We start from the raw sequence: 19,130 nt of genomic DNA, 5'->3' as shown, positions 1-19,130 counted from the left end.
AAGTGGCTTAGAGCAGAAATGGGCTTGAAGTAGGGTAGTATCTGGAAACAGAAAAGGCAGCTTACCAAGAGAATTAGAATAAAGTAACCAATATTTGACAACTAGTTAGACTAATTTGTTCAAAATATCTTGAGCATCTGCTTTGTAATTTCAGGAAACGACTATGAACAAAAATATGCTCTGCCTTCACAGAGGCTTTAGTCCTAGGACATTGAACACTTAATTAGGGTAGTACAGATGCTATCATGGGGAAAGCCTGAGGGTATGTGCACCACTGCTTGATCTCAGAAAGTTGAGGGAGTGGGAAGAACTGTGTTTAAAAAAAAGGCAAGACTGACCTGTATTAGTTTGGAGATGAGAGGGATCTACTTAAAGCCATTCACTGTGGCTGGATCTTGAAATTGAAGAGGGAAGGGGAGACTTACAAGAGAGGACCTGGATTATCCGAAGCCCTGGATTCCTATGAAGGCTTAGACAAAAGGAGCTATGGTTTGACTTAAAGCAAGAAAGATTCTGGATCAAGTTGCATGTTAGCTGAGTTAGTTTAGTTAAGAAGGTTTTAGTTCTGAGTAAAAACTTAGGCAAATGTCAGAGAAAGTGACTCAGAGAAGCTTAACATGTGTAAAGGCAGAGTGTGACCTGTCAGAGGTTTAGAATCAGATATGACCTTTAATTAAACAGTTGCAAAATGGCATGATGTCTTTCCTTTTCTCTTTTGTGTGCTTCTTAAGCAGTCATTCAGGATGCAAATTGTAAAGTGGGGAGTAGAGAGAAGAGTCTTGGGCCCCCTTTAGGAGAGCACAGTGATCCAGCAGGCACTAGGTAATGTTGGCTTAAGTTAGACTGTTGAGTAAGTGGAAAGTGGATTTGTGAGATAAAGTTGGAATCTCCAGAACAAGTTGGGTGTGGCGGTGTGAAGAGTCTGGGAAAACGCTGCTTAGTCTCAGGGATGGTGATGGCGGTTGCCCAGCTGGAAGAACATGGGAGAGGCAGATTTGGTGGGAGTTAAAGGAAATGGTTATTTTTGCGCATGCAGTTTGAGGTAGCTTTGAGACAACTAAGTTATCTGTTATTCCCTTGAATGTACGTGTGTTTGAGTAGAAGAGATGCTCATTAGTAAACAAATACTTGAAACTCCTGAGTTTTAGATGATAACTGAAGTTCTGTGGGTAGATGAAATTCCCCTGGTAATGCATATCAAGAGATGAGGACCAAGACATTCCTGAAGGAAATCCTGTTTGAAGGCTAGTGAAGAACAAGAGCTACAAAGGAAACTGACTGGACAGGAACAGAAACAAGTGAGAAAAATCAGTAGTATACAGTGTTCTTAGAAACCCAAGCAAAAGTATATTAGGCAGGAGACTGACTGGCCCTTTTTGGGGGTTGGGAGCATGTCAGGTCTGGAAACAAAATTGGGAGATATAATCTGTAATGGTAGTGTAAAGCTATCAGATCCTCTTTAATACAATTAAAAGGACAGTAGAGTAAGTGTGTGTTTGTGAGCTTTCAAGAATTTTATGAAAAAAACTCAGGAAAGGTTAAAGTGTATACCCACTACTAGGCCACTGAATATTAATGTTCTTGATGACTCCCCAAAGGTTTCAGGAGAGCACAGAAGAAATTGTGCAAAACTTATTACCACCAATAATGCATTGCTGTATGCTTTTTTTAATCTATCAAATATGCTACTTATAACATTTTTAAAAATCTTAGTAGCTTATTAAGAAAAAGTATTGGTCATATTCTGGCTTTTTAAATTAGAGTATACTAATGATTTAATTTCCTCAAGGTTATTATTACTGAGGACTCTAATACTCTCAGGGCCCTTCGAGTTCTCTTAGGACCAGAGTGCCATTTGAGGTTGCCATTGTTTGTGTTATATTTATTAACTTACTTAGTATTTGTAGTCAGAGGCCTTTTTTTTGATCCCTCCCTAAAGCACTTTACTTTGTTAGAACTTAAAAGATTATAGAGGTTCTTGGTGTATGTGAGGAGGAGGTTGTGTTTCCTCTGCTGTGCTTTAACAAGAAAATAAAGACCTGTGGATGCTGATCACCAAAATTCTCTAAAGAGTACCAGTATTCAGTCATTCATCTCTGACACTGCCTATTTAGATTGAGGGCCAACTCTTAGAAGGTTGTTCCCCTGCAGATGCCATTTGCAAAGCACATTTGTAGCTCTTTGCCCTACTTGTTTGTCAACTTGACACAACTAGGATTATTTTGGAAGAGGGAACTTCAGTTTAGCAAATGCTATTAGATTGGCCCATAGGCAAGTCTTTCTGTCTATCCTCTCTTCTTCCCCTGTCTTTTATAATCTACTAATTCCAGTTGTGTTGTTCATATGTTCATGGACATGAACAATACTAGTGGTCACTCTTCTTTCCCAAAGTGTAATGATTCTTTCTCCTCAAATAGTTGTCAACTGCCAAAAGCCACTCAATGAGGGGCAGAGGCCTTGTGAATGTCATCTTCCTTGCTATAATTTTGACTGGCTTGATCTTGTGCAGGATTTAGCAGCTAGCCTCAGCTGCTGTAATTTCACTAGTGCAATAGCCATGTCATTTCCAGTACACAGTATTTCATTACACTCTTCCTCATCCATCCTCTCTGCCTCTTATAGTCTTTCTGCTTCCTCTTCTGTGTTCCCTGAACCTGCAGTGGGGTGGGGAATCCTGATAAAGCTGGGCCAAGAGTCCCTATATTGACTGCCGCCCACAACAAAAAAAGTTTCTCTGACAAAGGTTGAAATAGCCCCCTGGGTCAGCATTTTATATGGAACTCCCTGTGCCTATGGGCAGCTATTGCCCGTGCATCAGCTAGGGCCACTTCTACTGCTGTGAGTTGTGGAAGTACCTGTATGCCTACCTGGGTGAGATCCACTCTGACACGTTTCTTCCTTTCCTCAGTTTCCTCTTTTAATCCCTACTGGGAGCAGGCACATTTAATTACAGAAATGTATTTGTCATGGAATCATTCTCTTCACACAGTACTTTTTTAAAATTCCAAATATAATTACACTGCTGGCAAGATAAACTGGTGGTAATTATATGTGGAGTTAACTAATATAAAAATTATCTATACAATGCATCTGAGACATATATCATTTGCTGTACTTAATTTGTGGTTTTAAGAAGTGTCTCTGGTGGTAGTTGAATGTGATAACATTTTATTGGAAGCTCCGAGACGCTTGCTAGTCACATTCTCAAAAAGTTACTACTAGAATATGTTAGGCATTTGAGCCTGTCCCCAGGAATCACCTTATTTTATATGATTAATTTTTGGATATATGAAGATTTAGCCCAAATTAGTACCAAGGTGCTTTTAAAACTAGAAATTCTCAGGGTTAGTGGCATCAATTTTTGATCCCAAACAGGGTCCTTGGATTGTAGAACAACAAAGCCTTGTGTCTAATTGAGACACAAAGACTTTTATTGTTAGCTAAATATAGGAGTAGGAGGGAGAGACTTGCAGATCAACCATTGGGTCAGGAGGTTATATATACAGTAAAGAAATAAATGAGAGGTTTCCAGTACCAGGTATGATTTTTGATTTTCTTGTTGAGTAAGCTTTGACACTAATTAGAGAGAGCACTGTTCATTATAGCCAAGGTGAAATGCAGAATTGTAGAGTGTAGTCCCAATTGTCCCTAGTCTACAACACAACTCCTGCACCTAAAGGCTCAAGAGTCATTGCAAAAGAGAGACTGTAAAGATTGTACGAGAACAGGAAGTCTGTTGTGAGATTTGCCCTCTAGAAATGTCAGAGAAGCTTCATCTTTGAAGTTGTAAGAGCATGGCTGCCTAAAGAAGGATGACAGCAGTGGACAGCAGTGTGGAAGAGAGGAAGCCTCAGTCTAGACAGAGAACACAGGTGACTAAGCAGGGCTGAGAGCAGAAGCCTTTCCCAGGGAAGAGTGCAAGTAATTGTTACAGATGGAACAGGTTATGTGTATATACTTAGGGGAGAGAGAGAGTGAGTGCACACTTATATGTACGCATATAATTTAAGAAAAAGATGCCATAAATTTGAATGAGAGATTTGGGGTACATGAGAGAGTTTGGGAGGGGAAGAGAGGAGGCAAATGATGTAATTATAATCTAAAAAACATAAATGTAAAAAGTGAGAGGGCGGGGGGTTGGGGATTTAGCTCAGTGGTAGAGCCCTTGCCTAGGAAGCACAAGGCCCTGGGTTCGGTCCCCAGCTCGGAAAAAAAGAACCAAAAAAAAAAAAAAAAGAAGTGAGAGGGCAGGAACAAGCTAATCAACTCGGGCAGATACCTGAAAATTTGGGTATTATGATAATTTGGATTATCAGTTTGATAGGATTTAGAATCACTATGGAAACAAGCCTATGTCTGAGGGATTTTTTTTAAGATTAGACCCACACTAAATGTAGGAGTCACACGGTAGCATTGGCTGGGGTTCTTGGCTGCATAACAAGGATTTATGGGTATAAAGTATTCATATATATTATATGCATGTGTATATATATGTATATTGTGTGTATGAATATACATAATCAAAATATTTCTGAGATTTGTCTTCTGTCACTCCCTGCCAAAATGGATTCAGACGGTGAGCCGAAATAAGCACTCCTTTCCTAAACAGAAAAGAGAAGGTTTGTTCAGGTATTGTCCCGACAGTATGTAAAATACCTAAAACACTCCTCTCATGGTTTTTCCTAGCAGTTGTCACAGTTATTTACTGCCCCAGTGCTAGTAGATATGACATTTAAAATGAAGATTATAATGAAGTTAGAGGTTGTCTGGACATCTTAGGTCCATCCAGGTTGGCCAGCCCACCTGAAGAAAAACTTGTGGCCCACAGGGAACATTCTTTACAAAGATACAGAAGGTAAGGACAAGGTAGGAGTTTATGAGGTGATATGGGCACTATGAAAATGGAGCAGGGTTAAACTGAGAGTCAGAGGGCAGTCACTGACAGAGCATTTGAATAGCATCACTAGGCCTCTGGTGATCCCTAGCTCTATAAAAAGAAAATAAAAACAATAGATAAAGCTAAGGAATTCCTTCCTATTCCAAAATGCATACCACTGGTATAGAAATTTATGGGTATAAAGTATTCATATATATTATATGCATGTGTATATATATGCATATTGTGTGTATGAATATATATATATATATATAATCAAAATGTTTCTGAGTACCTTGGTAAATGGCATCTTACAAAACAGGTCACCTGTTTTTACTCAGTTGAATGTCAAAATTGGCATTCTTTTAAACAACTAGTGTTGAGCAGCCACCTTCCTAATAGTTTAAGATATTTGTATTTTGAATGCAGTTTAATTTTAGGAGCTTAGATATCAGCTAACTGAAGTGTGGTGTCAGTATACCTATATTGTGTTCTGTTGTTTAAAGTACACGTTTTTCTGGTACAGTTTAAAAAAGCAGCCTCTCCACTGAGTACAGCCACTTTCTTGTAATGAAGTTCCTCTCCTGATCTTTGAAGGGAAGCCCCACCCCCTTTTAGTACCCCATCAGCTGCCTCTGTATGGTATACTGTCACTCCTAATACTCTTCCATCTCCGGGCCCAACTGTATACCTACCCCTGTTTAAAGAAAACAAAAACAACCAAAAGAAAAAAAAAAAAAACTCATTCTGAAGGGTAACCAGTCTCAATTTCTTTCTTTGTTAACCCTCTTTAACACTAATCTCTTACTTATCTTAACTTGAACTTCCTCTTGTCTCTTAGAAGAGAGAAACAGGGGGAAGAGAATAAAGGAAGAAAGGAAGATGATACTGATATATTGATTCTAGAAATTGAGTGCATAGAGATAGTAAAAATGTCCCCTTCAGATATGTTGAGTGCTTAAACTAGCTGCCAAAGGCCAAGCCACCAGTAAAGCCCAGAGTATTAATACAGCACCCAGCCTAGGTATCTAGAACCATATATCTCTGGCCTCTAGAGTCTTGAGCCATGAGACTTCAATTGCCCAAGCTTGCAGTTGTGGACTCCTGGAGTCTGTCAGCTTAGCCGTAAGCTCTTAGCACTCATACACACAGGTCTGCCAACCGCAGAAGGGCTGCTCATCAACCGTTAGTTTCTGAGGAGAGCCAAAGAGGCCAAAGCTGATTGTGAGCTTTTGTGAGCTGTACAGTAAGTATCTTCTCTAGTTTTCCTCTTCTATTCCTTGTTCTTTCTTCTGCAGGCTAATACCCATGTTTTGCTTCCCAGCTTTCAGGCCTTCCATCTGACCTCACCGTAGGCTGCCCACGGTATTTATTGAGTTAATTACTTGCATCAGAAATTGTCAGTTGGAAGGCAGAAGTGACAAGGCAGTTCAGAGCACTGGCTTTTATTTCAGAGGAGCCAGGTTCGATTCCCAGCACCCCATGGCAGCTCACAACTGTCTGTAAATTGCAGCTTTAGAAGATCCAGCACCCTCACACAGACACATATATAGGAAAACACCAATTCATATAAAATAAAAATTAATAATTTTTTAAAAAGAAATTATCAGTTGGGTGTCAATTTATTGTTATTATCATTGCCTTAACACACACCCAGCATCTCCCCCAGCAACACACACACCCCAAAAATTCTCTGGATTCCACTGGATTGGTGATTTACTGGATTAGTGAATGGTAGTTTAGAGCTGTCTTGCATGCATTTTGTTTATCTTGTTTTGTTTTAAATGGAGTCTCTATGTTACCTGGGTTATTACCCTTAAATTCCTGGGATCAAATAGTCCTATCTATATCAGCTTCCAGAGAACCAATATTATAGGTTCAACAACCTACACACCCAGTGCATGCATTTTCAAATAAAATAGTTGTATAATAAAGGAGAGATTTGTTCACTACTTAAATGAGGAGTTGGGGAGCCTTGACTTTTAATCTGACAGGTGGTAAAAAGTTGTGGTCAAAACCAAGACGAATTGCATAATGCTCTAAACTCATTAGAAGAGTATTGTTTGTATACTAATGTCTGAAGCCCCTCCTCCTTGATCAGTGTGTGAAGCCCCATTCCGCCTTCTTGACTTATGCTTGTTTCCTGTCCTGCTTTTATCCTTTCAGCCATTGTAGTGTGCCAGGATATCACCATGGGTGTTAGAGATTTGTCACAATAAAAACCTTTTTTTGTTAAACAGGTGTATTATGTACTTATAATTTACTGCCTGACTTGCTATTGTAAAATAATAAAAATAATTTCTAGAACATGTCTTAATTTGCTTGTTTTTGTTCTTTTGTGCCTATGTATGTGTGGTGGGGGTGCATGTGGATGTGGTGGTCAGAGGTCAGGAATCAACCCCAGATGTTCCTCAGGAGCCAACCACTCTGTTTTTAGACTGTATTTTGAATTTTGCTGGAATGTAGGGCTTGCTAATAAGGCTAAGTTTGATGGTCAGAGATGGCCAAGGATCCTCCTATGCCCACCTACACCACACTGGAACTGTACATGGTGCTCCACTTAACCTAACTTTTTTAAAAAATAGATTTATTTATTTTATGTATATAAGTACACTGTAGCTGTCTTCAGACACACCAGAAGAGGGCATCGGATCTCATTACAGATGGTTGTGAGCCATCATGTGGTTGCTGGGAATTGAACTCAGGATCACTGGAAGAGCAGTCAGTGCTCTTAACTGCTAAGCCATCTCTCCAGCCCACCTTTAACCTAACTTTTTATGTGGGTCCTGGGGCTTGAACCTCGGCCCTTAGACTCATATTACAAGGTCTTTATTGACTAGCTTATTTCTCCAGCCTCTCTTTTGTTATTTTTTCCAACTAAGGTAATTATGCGTGTATACCAGTTACTTAAAGATTAGAGAAACATTCATCATAATAAAAATATTTTTAAAGAACCAGTCAGTAATTACTTACATGTACTGACCAAAACTCTGTTGTGGTTTTATTTCTTATGATGCAATCTTAATAAGGATGACCTAGCAGTCTGTGTTACTATAGTGAATGGCTTGGACATTAATACTATATAAAATCATTTTCTTAAGCCATGTTTTCTTTTATTTTGCAGCCGTGGTGAATATTTGGATGAAGCCATTAGACTAATTGCTTGCCATCATGAGCAGAAGTAAACGTGACAACAATTTTTATAGTGTAGAGATTGGAGATTCTACATTCACAGTCCTAAAACGATACCAGAACTTAAAGCCTATAGGCTCAGGAGCTCAAGGAATAGTGTGGTAAGTTTTTATTTCAAAGTATGACAAGCAGTCTTGAACTGCTGTCTCTTCTCTTTGTAATATAGATCCTTTGGTAAGTAATCAACTTCTCTCCAAAACAAATCAGAGCTATGTAAATGAAAGCTATGTGTTAATTTTCTTTGGGGATTACTGGTCTATTATATTATTATTATTATTATTATTATTATTATTATTATTATTACCACCACTACTACTATTACTACTACTACTCATAAGATGTAATTATTAACCAACACCATTATCTTAATACATAAATCATGACTAAGTACTTACTTGGTCAGAGTCCTATAGAGACATACACTGATATCTGGGATGAGGAAGCTGCAGGCTTATTCAGCCCATGAATGCATCTTTTCCCATAGCTGACTAGTGAGAGGTCTCATGGAATCTTCACTTTCACTCTGTGATGAAACAGGAATTTCAGAAATCTCACCACTTTATCCTGGGGAATAAAGTCAGTATCTACATTTCAAAACTCAGGTAGTTGATTTATAAACTAACTTCTATAAAAGATTCAGGTTTTGTAGATGAGTATAATTCTTTATAAATTGAAGTAGAAAATATTCCTTGGAATAGTTCTGCTACTGACTCAGCATCACTAAGTTAGCATTAAAGAAATGCTAAGCCAGACCCAAGCGTGATTACATCCTTATTAATTCTTACACCAATCTATTTAAAATCTGTTAAAAGAAATGAGGCGTGCTTATGATTCAGCATGTGTGTAAGGATCTAGAAAGTCTCTTGCATATGTCCACAAATACATGTACACAGAGCTATTCTTTGAAAAATTATTTCTAATAGCAAAAGTTGAAGCAGCATAAAGTCTGGCAGCAAGAAAACACTGTGATATAGTCATGTCACAGAACGCCTAACGTGAGCTAGAGACGTATTTGTCAGCCAGACATTATGAAAGCACAGCGCCGAGTATTAACACAGCCTTCAAAATAGTGCATCTCGTTCCTTTGTGCTGTGAAATGTGACTATATATACAAAAGAGAAGTGCTTACCTTTGAGAATATAACAGGAAGAAGTTCTTACCTGTGATGTTTCTCTTTTTTAGATATCAGAACAATTAGGGGTAAAATATTAAAACCTAACAAATGATGGAAACACTGACTTTTATTCTTTTCTAATGTCCTCAGATTTAGTATTCATATTTATTAACAACCTTGAGTTTTTAGTTCTTCATCCAAAACAAAACGTTAAAGGATTTGTGTATTTTTGTCTTTTGTATACATATTATCAGCTCAGTTTCCTTTCTATACTCACTGCCTTGTGTTCTATTTAAAACTCTATAATATTCTTCAATAAATATAATTTATTTGCTGTGTGTGTTTTGCCTACATGTATGTCTGTGCTGCTTGTGTGCCCAGTGCTTGTGGGCAGGCCAGAGGAGGGCATTGGATCCCCTAGAGAGAGCAGTGTTCTTAGTCAGCTTTTCAGCCCCAGAATTCTTCAGTAAATATTTTAAGTAGAAGTCATGATTACATAGCCTGTCTTTCTTGATAGATGTGCAAGGTGAAGGAGTCATTTAGACCTTAGGCTAATAATTGTGGAGCAAGGCTCAGTAGGTAAAGAAAGGAACCTGTCCTTAGCCTTATTGCCTGCGCTCACTCCCCATGATTGATCTGGTAGAAGAAGAGAACCACTTCATAAACGTTATCTTCTGTCTGCCATGTGATACCCCACACACATACATGTGCACATACAGAATGGATGCATTTTGTCCTAGCATCCAAATACGCTCAGTGGATCTTGGCTGACAGTTTAATTGGAAAAAGAAGGAGTCTACTTGATTGGTTTATAAATTTGGTTTTAGAGATGTGCTTAATGTTTTTTATTAATTTTAATTTCTTATTACAGTGCAGCTTATGATGCTATTCTTGAAAGAAATGTTGCAATCAAGAAGCTCAGCCGGCCATTTCAGAATCAGACCCATGCTAAGCGAGCCTACCGAGAACTAGTTCTTATGAAGTGTGTTAATCACAAAAATGTAAGTGGGTAGTTATTTCTGAGGGATAGAGGAAATTAAGATTTATTCATGAATATATGTCTGTCAAAGGCTTTTTAAAAAATATTAGAGGTTTTAAATTGCTTCTCTAGGGTTGGGGATTTAGCTCAGCAGTAGAGCGCAAAGCCCTGGGTTCGGTCCCCAGCTCCAAAAAGAAAAAAGGAAAAAAAAAGTTTTAAATTGCTTCTCTAGATTGAAACATTATTTAAAATCTAAAGTGATCCTTCCACCCCTACACCCCTATTATTAAGTAGTGGCCAAAAAAAAAAAAAAATGACTTCTGAAATTTAGATTGGATAATTTCCTAGAATTTAATTTGTAGAAGGAGTCTTAGGGAGATAATGTTTGAAAAGTATTTTATCCAGAATTGATCTCATCCTATGTCTTTTTGTAAGACATAAAGGTGACATTTCAAAAAGATATACAGAGATGAACTCATTCCCATTTTATTTGGACATTGGGATTTAACTGGACACAAAGTTCAAACTACCTCTCTGTACCTGATTCTGACTTCTTAGTATCAGTATTCACTTTTATTCAGATAACTACTGATAATAATAGTTGAACAAAACTTTGGAAATATTTACAGAGAACTAGGAAAACAGTTCTAACTTGAAGGTAAAACTTTCATTTTGAAAATAAACAGTTAATGTTTGTAAGTTTACATAAAACATACTGATATGTTTGGAATTATCTTTTTTTTTTTAATGTATGTGAGTATACTGTACTGTAGCTGTCTTCAGACACACTAGAAGAGGGCATCAGATCCCATTAGAGATGGTTGTGAGCCACCATGTAGCTGCTGGGAATTGAACTCAGAACCTCTAGAAGAGCAGTGTTCTTAACCTGTGAGCCATCTCTCCAGCCCCTTAGGAATACCTTAATGCAAGTTCTTCAAAGTAGGAGGACATAAACTAGGGGAGAATTGCAGAAAGGACAGTTTTATGACACACTAAACTGAAAGTGCTAGCCAGAGACTTTGTCCGAAAGAGTTTGTAAAGTATAATGAGTCCCATACTTCTGGGGTAGAAAATAGAGCTCATCTCATTTGAGCGCTAGCCACCTTTAGAACCTTTGTGTATTAGAGTTCCAGGTTCATCGCCATTTGGAAATACATAGATGTTAAGGATTAGGCTTACTATTTGGGAAGTTTATGATGTTTTGCTGGTAGTGAAACATGCTGAATTAAATACCACAAAGCAATAATAATTTAGCTTAGATAAACAAACAGTAAACGCCATGATCTCAAGATGGAGGTTTTTGTGAGCTTCAACAAACTGGGAAAGTGTAATGAGGGCAGAGTAGTAGACGAAACTGACTCGTAGAGTTGGGGTGAAAGTTTTTGGAAAAAGGGAGCTGACAGAGGATGAGTGTTCATTATCAAGGAAGAAATCGTGGTCTTTCTTGTTGCAGGCAGGAGCCAGACATGTTGCTTGTCAGAGTTCTGCTGGTGCTCCCTACTTCTGCTAGAGCTAGCTGCTCATGCCCCTTCTGGCCTGGACATAGGTTTTTAGAGCCGTGGAAGTGTAGTCTCAGATTTTCTTTGTTGAATCCAAATGCTTCACCCTGGGTGGCAGCAAAGATTTTCTGTTTGCTATCTGGAGAATGTGGGAACCATGTACATACGCTTAGCCATCTAAAGTGGTCCAGACGGGATGCCCAGCATGCTTTATTAGATGAGTATAAAAAGGTAAAATGGTGAAAATCACAGATGGCATCTCCCCTCTGCTGCCCTGGTGTATGATGAGCATTTTACAATGTTTTACCTTTTCAGAGCTTTGCTGTTCTGGACAGAGCATCTTGAAATGTTTCTCTGCTCTTTTCAAGCTCTTTGTAATTTTTAGTTTCTCCTTTCCCCAGGTCACTCTAATGAAACACTTAGCACACAAATGCTGCATGTCTGATGGATTCCTCCAGTAGCTGTTGAGGCTTGTCTCTTTATTCCAGACATTAAACCACTTGTCCCATTGTCTAACAAGTAATTGTCCAGGCCTGCTAGCAAATCACATTGCATCTTGTTGGCTTGAGAAAATCAAGTGTAGTCCTTTTGCTGTTCACCTTCAGCTGTCAAAGGTGAAGGGTGGCTATACTGAGTTTTAGGCACTGCCCCCCACATACCACGTGCATGCAAGCACCCACTCACCCACCCTCTCTGGCACAGTATCTTCATTTCAACTTTACATTTACTGGCTTCACTTGCCAAAATTGTTCAGATTGTCTTCATAATAGCTAGAACTGTTAAGCAGATTATAGAAATTGCCATGTAAAAAGTATCAGAACTATCCATTTTCCCTTAATTCTTCTTCATGTTCATATGCATGTTATTAGAGGCATTTTACTCTTTTGAAATCTTTATATACTATATCTATTACATTATTCCTCTGTTGCTATTATTCTTTGCTGTTTCGTCCTTAGAGGAAAATAGTGATTTTAATAAGTTTTTACTTGGTTGTAATAATTATTAGTTCTTTGATATCCAGTCATAACCTATCTACTAATCAGTCCTTGACATTTGCTTGACTATCGATTCTGACTAAGATAATTTCTTGTTTTCTTTACTAAAAAATAGGACAGCTGTACTTTTATTTGTCTTATAAAAGCTCAGTAAGATATGGCTCAAATATTATTCAGTTCATCAACTTAAAGTATCTGTTGGATGTGTTCACTAATACATGTAATGAGAAAGAAACCCTGTATACTCTTGCCTTCCTCCCTACTTCCACACCTAGCAGCACTGAGCATCCACTAGCCCCAGTTTTGTTTCCATATGTCTTTAACCTTTAATATCTCTCTTCTACTGTTGGTTTTTCCAAATATTAATAAAAATGACTTCCCTACTTGTCTAGGTCCCCATATATATTTTATCTGGTTGAGAGGCTCAGATTTACTTACAGTAGTCCTTCTAACTTTTTACCCTTTCTGGCTTAATGTTTTTATGATATTTACTGACAGATGCCTTCTATAAGCAGAGCGTACTGCATACGTGAATGGCATCCATTCTATCCTCATGAAGATTCTGTCTAGAGAAACATTCCCTTTCCTAAATTATTGGCAGACACTAGGTCATTGTTGCACACTGGCCTAGGAAGGCAGATCAGTGAGTCCATTCTAACAAGGACCCTCTGTGGTCTGGGGCGAGCTTGTTGTGGAAATGAGATTCTGTTTGTGTGCTGAGTGTAGAAATGACATGAACAGTAGCTGAGGACCAAGGATGTTGGACTTTATGAGAGGTCCATCTTTAGATAATGAAGCTCAGGAAATAAAGGACAAACATGGGAAGCAGTACACTGAAAGAGTTTTTTAAAAACAACATGCTTGAAATAATTGGTATGGCCAAAGTAACAAGTTTTAATATTTAGCAAAAGGAGGGTTGACTTCATGCTGTACTCTGGGGGACTGCAGGTGGACTGCTGGAGAGGTTTACAGGCTTTAAGTTTTGAGGGTGATAAATAATAGAATCAGCTTTTTCTTTATAATACTATATAATACTCCCTTATTATAGGTAGTAAAATGGTATCTGGATTTGCTCAAAACTATTGTTAGAGATACTAGTCTGTTCAGGCTACTACCACAAAATACAGTAGACTATGTGGATTTAAAAACAAAGGCTTATTTCTTAAAATTCTAGAGGCTAGGATGTCCTGGACAGGCGCTGGCTGATTTGGTTCCCGTTGATTATCCTCTTCCTGACCTGCAAACAAACAGTTGTTGCTTTGTCTTCCCGTGGTACATAGACATGGAGAAAGAGATCTTCCTGTTATTCTTACAGTTAATTAATTACAATTAATCTTACCATTAGGAGGGCCTTGGCCTTGTGACCTAATTATCTCTAAAGTCCCCAGGTGTAGATACTGTCACATTAGAGTCTGTGCCTTCAGCATGGATTTGCAGAGTAGATACAGACAATGAGCTTGTCACTCTAGTTTAAAAGTAGTTATATGAACAGTCCAGATGTGATTTTAGAATTCTCTGCCTGTATGTACACAGAAGGAATGGGAAAACAAGGTTGACATACTGACTGACGATCGAATAAATAATATTCTTTGAAATGGTTTATGGTATTAACACTGGAAATGGAATCAGAAAATCACACTGAGCCTTCTATTATAAAGGGAGGGTGCTCTGAGAAGGGACTCAGCAGTGACTCTCTGAAGCTGATAAGCCAAGTAAAGCTTCTAGTGCATATATGGGTCTTGAAAAAAAAGACAGATAATATGTAAAAAAAAATATAGACATAAAAAGAAAACCTTAAGGACATCATCATAGGTGAGATAGTGTGTTTGACTGGAAATAAAGAAGATGACAAAAATGAAGCTAGAGCCCTGGCTCAGCAGTTCAAATACTTGCTGTTCTCTGTTGCAGAGAGGATCTGAGTTTGAGTTCTAACACCCGCATAGCTGTGATCTGACACCTATTTCTCGTTGCCGTAACACCAAACATACACAGTACAACATACATACATTCAGACAAAACACTCATACATACAAAATAGAAACAAACCTTCAAAACAAAACAAAGAAAATGACACAGTGAAGTGTTACAAAAACCAAGAGGAAGGAAAGGACTGGGATCCCATAGAACTCACTACTGAGTTGTATAAGGATTAGTAGAAAGTACTTATTAGTTTTTGACAGATATGTCGGGATTTATAATAAATAAGAGCTTGACAGAGTACTCATCAACAGAAAGTGTTGTGTCAAGGCCTTTGGTCCACTAACTGATTTCTAAGATTTTGGGGGCAGTTTCATAGCAAATTTGAAAGGTAGAAGCTTGCACACGTTCCCTGCCTCAGCATCCTCAAAATCAGTAACCGCCACCCAGGTAGTACATTTGTCATAACTGAGAAATCTGCATTAATGTTCGCCCAGAGTCCATCATTTACACTGGATTACACACATTCTATTCTTTTTTATCCCCAGTGTAGGAGATGTACCCAGAGTTTCTGCGTGCCTAGTAAACATGACCACTGAATGTGCTCTCAGGCCTCAGGTTCACTTGAACAAGTGTGGTATTTTTATGCATTTCCACCTTTATACTGCTCATTTTTATTTGTCTGAAAGATCTTCTGAGCCTCCTGATCATTTTTTTTTCTGTTCTCCCTAGCAATGAAATTTTAATAAGTTTACTTGTGCTTTAGGTATAAAACTAGAATGATTTTAAACTGATGTGAATTGTAACATAGGTGTTTTCATTTCCAAATGAAGTATTACGAAGTAGTTTCTAATGTTTTTATTTCTTTGCTTTTGCCACAGATAATTGGCCTTTTGAATGTTTTCACACCACAGAAATCCCTAGAAGAATTTCAAGATGTGTAAGTGTGGTAATTAAAATGCTGTTAGTATAAAGTTTTGCTAGTACCTGTCTATAGATTGTTGCTATACACTTTAGCTGTCATCTTTTTCTACCCATGAAGTTACATAGTCATGGAGCTCATGGATGCAAATCTTTGCCAAGTGATTCAGATGGAGTTAGATCATGAAAGAATGTCCTACCTTCTCTATCAAATGCTGTGTGGAATCAAGCACCTTCACTCTGCTGGAATTATTCATCGGGTTAGTAGAAAAATATCACCATGTTCTTTCCTAAGGATTTTTTTAAATTTTGTGTATTTGCTTGCATGTGTTTAAGTGCACAACATGCATGCAGTGTCTGCAGAGACCAGAAGAGGGCATCACAGCCACTGAAATAGGAGCTACAGACAATTGTGAGCTGTCACGTGGGTACTAGGAACCAAACCTAAGTGCTCTGAACTGTTGGGCCATCTCTGCAGCCCACCATGATCTTTTTCTTTTCAATCATTGAAGTGAAAGTCATATAACAGATTAAAATTTGAAGTATTGAAGTATTTAGTCCATTTGCAGTGTTACACAATCACTACCTGTGTCACATCTAAAACTTGCATCACCCTTTTCTGGTGAAAACTACATCCCTTAAATTGTTACTCTTCATTGTGTCTCTCTCCTCAGATCCTGGTAAATTCAGGACTATGGCTTTACCTGTCCTAGATATCTCATACAAATGTAATAATATAATATATGGCCTTTTGCGTCAGGCTCCTTTGATTTAGTGTACTGTTTTTGTGGTATCTGTGCTGTATCATTTATTAGTATTTCCTTTTATGAATGAATAATATTCCATATGCCATATTCTATAAATAATTTATATATTAACCTTTCAGTTAAATACTGTTTGCTATGAAAATTCATGTACAAGTATTTATTTGATCTTATTCTTTAGTCTTTCTGGGTAGGATTGCTAAATCATGTGGTATTAACTTTTTGAGGAACCATCAAACTTTTTTTCAAATTTTATGTTCCCAGAATCCGTATATAATGGTTCAGTTTTTCTGCAGCATCGGCAGTATGCAGTACCTGAGTTTTTCATTTTAGTCATTATAATGGCTATGGAGTGGTATTCTGTTGTGGTTTTGATAAACATTTTCCTAATGACTAATAATGGTTGTCTTACTCACTTTTCTATTGCCATGACAAAAGACCATGACCATGACAATTTACAGAAGAGAGAATTTACTGGGTAGGGACTTAAGAGTTTCAAAGAGAAAGTCCATGACTAGCATGGCAACAGGCAGGCTGCAGGCTGGCATAGCACTCTCTAGAGCAGTAGCCGAGAGCTTTATCTGCTGGCAGCGACACACAGAGAGCTAACGAGTGATAGAGCTTTTGAAATCTCAAAGCCTACCTCCAGTTACACATCTCCTAACCCTTCCCAACAGTGTCACCAACTGGGAACACAGTAGTTAAGCATACGAGCCTTGGGGGCCATTCACACTCAGACTACCACAGTGGTCAAGGAGCTCTTCATTTGTCAGTTGACCACTTCCATGTTATTGAAAAACAAGTATTTTTAAGGCCTTGTTTCTTTTTTTTTATTTAAAGATTTATTAATGTATAGTGTTCTGCCTGAATATATGCCTGTACGTAGAAGATGGCACCAGGATCCCATTATAGATGGTTGTGAGCCACCATGTGGTCACTAGGCATTGAACTCAGGACCTCTGGAAGAGCAGTCAGTGCTCTTAACCACTGAGCCATCTCTCCAGCCCTTAAGGGCTTGTTTCTAAATCACTTGTTTGCCTCTTTGTTATATTTATAGCTTTGTATATATATTCCAGTTCTACTATATAAAACCATTACCAGACATAATTTATACAGTTAGAGATCGTTTCCACTTTGCTAGCGATATCTTAATTAATATGTAAATGGTTTTAATTTTTATGAAGTATCAAATACATGTGGTCTTGTGTCTTGCATAAGAATCTACTGCCAAATTGAGGTCATAAAAATTCAACATTGCCTCTTCTTGTAAGTTTTTGGTCCACTTTGAATTTATGTTTTATATGGTCGAAATGCAAAGCCGATCTTCATTTTCCCATGTTTAGAAATTCAGTTGTCCAAGCTCTGGGACAGTTGTATTGGTACTTGTTCAGACTCTAGCTGCTCAGAAAGTAACGGTTTTATTCCTGCACTGCCAGTTCTGTATAATTAGACTTCATGTCTGTCCCTATATTAGAATCACTTTTTTTTTTTTTTTTTTTTACAAATTTTATTATTTTTAATGGGGAGGGCATGTGGGTATGGGGCCCATGGGTCCAGAGGTGATAGGGTCCCCTGGAGCTGGATTTACAGGATTTAATAAGCCGTCATTTGGGTGGTAGAGGCCAAACCCAGGTCCTCTGAAGGCTGAACTGTTGAGCTGTCTCTCCAGCCTGTGCCAGTTAACCTGTGTAACTCTGTACTGCTGTGAAGCAGGAGACCGTGACTCCTGTGTCTTCTCTTAGTAGTGTTAAAACCACTTTAAATGCATATGAATTTGGAGATTAGCTTTTCTGTGTCTGCAGAAAAAGCCAATGGACTTTGGACAATGATTTCATTAAATCTAAAGAGTGAGTTGGTTGGTGGTTTCATCACTTCCTACCTGACTCTTAACTTGTTTGTCTTGAGGGTTTTGTAAGCATAAGATCTTTCCATTCCCTAAGCTGTGTTAGTCTGTAGTACTTTATGTTGGGGAGCTGAAACAGCAGGAGTTTTTTTTCTCACAGTTCTCAGTGCCCAAAACTTTATGGGTTTAGTGAGATCCATATACGCACTCTCTTGTAGCTTCACATGGTTTTTCCTTTGTCCTAAACTGTCACTATGTTCTTTGTTTCTGGCCTGCACTTACGTGTTCATAAATGGTGATTTTTTTTTTTTAAGATCATGCCATCTGCACCATAGCTTCACTTGTATTCCATTTGGGCGCTTCCTCACGCCTCACGCTCTAGGGAGAATTCACAGTAAGGTGTTAGAGAACAGTAGTGGGAATAGGTGTCTTTGTCTTGCTGGTCAGAATAAGGGAAAGCTTTCTGTCTCTCTCCATTGATTAGTCTGTTTCCCACTGTTGGAGCAAATACCTAAAGCAAGCCACACACAGGCTCAAGGGCCCCAGAACTACCCTGCGTTTAGACCGTCTGCTTACAAGTCACCAGTTCTACCATGGTCCTGACTGAATGGTAGGGGTCAGAACCAGTCAAAGAGGCCTGTGGGGAAGTCTGACTCCAACATAGAGGTTTTACTTGTTTGGTTGGCTATGGAGATAACGATACAGTGTCACTAGCAAGGGAAGCTCACCCAGACTCATCCAGGAGTGATGACATACCACTCTCCTTAGTTGCCAGGGATCATTCTCTGATTCATGCCAGTACATTGAATCTCCATTTCCTCCAGAGGTTGGAACTGTTCATGTTGTTAGGCTGTCATGCTCAAAACCTCCACACTACAGGACAGTTCTGTCAAGCAGCATATCCAGGTGTCGCCATCACGGGTAGTTTAGGACAAAGGCCAAACCTCCTTCTATAGAAGATTGATTCTTTTTTGGTAGGTTGGTTTTTTGTTTTGTCTTTGAGTCCTCTTTTATTTCTGGGATAGATCCC

The 19,130-nt window shown here is 38.4% G+C and overlaps 1 protein-coding gene across 3 annotated transcripts in view; it reads left to right on the top strand.

Moving 5' to 3' along the window:
- The window catches only part of Mapk8 (mitogen-activated protein kinase 8), a 77,252-nt gene that overhangs the window by 36,349 nt on the left and 21,773 nt on the right, over positions 1-19,130 (top strand). For all 3 annotated transcript variants that reach the window (XM_032919224.1, XM_032919223.1, XM_032919225.1), the window contains exons 2-5: positions 8,001-8,169; positions 10,054-10,183; positions 15,454-15,512; positions 15,615-15,753. In XM_032919224.1, coding sequence (XP_032775115.1) covers positions 8,048-8,169; positions 10,054-10,183; positions 15,454-15,512; positions 15,615-15,753 — 450 coding nt within the window. In that variant the 5' untranslated portion in view covers positions 8,001-8,047. The remainder of the gene's footprint in view (positions 1-8,000; positions 8,170-10,053; positions 10,184-15,453; positions 15,513-15,614; positions 15,754-19,130) is intronic.

This window comes from Rattus rattus, chromosome 13 (assembly GCF_011064425.1).
Source record: "Rattus rattus isolate New Zealand chromosome 13, Rrattus_CSIRO_v1, whole genome shotgun sequence".
NCBI classification, from domain to species: domain Eukaryota; kingdom Metazoa; phylum Chordata; class Mammalia; order Rodentia; family Muridae; genus Rattus; species Rattus rattus.
This window is presented reverse-complemented; position numbering and strand designations above follow the sequence as displayed.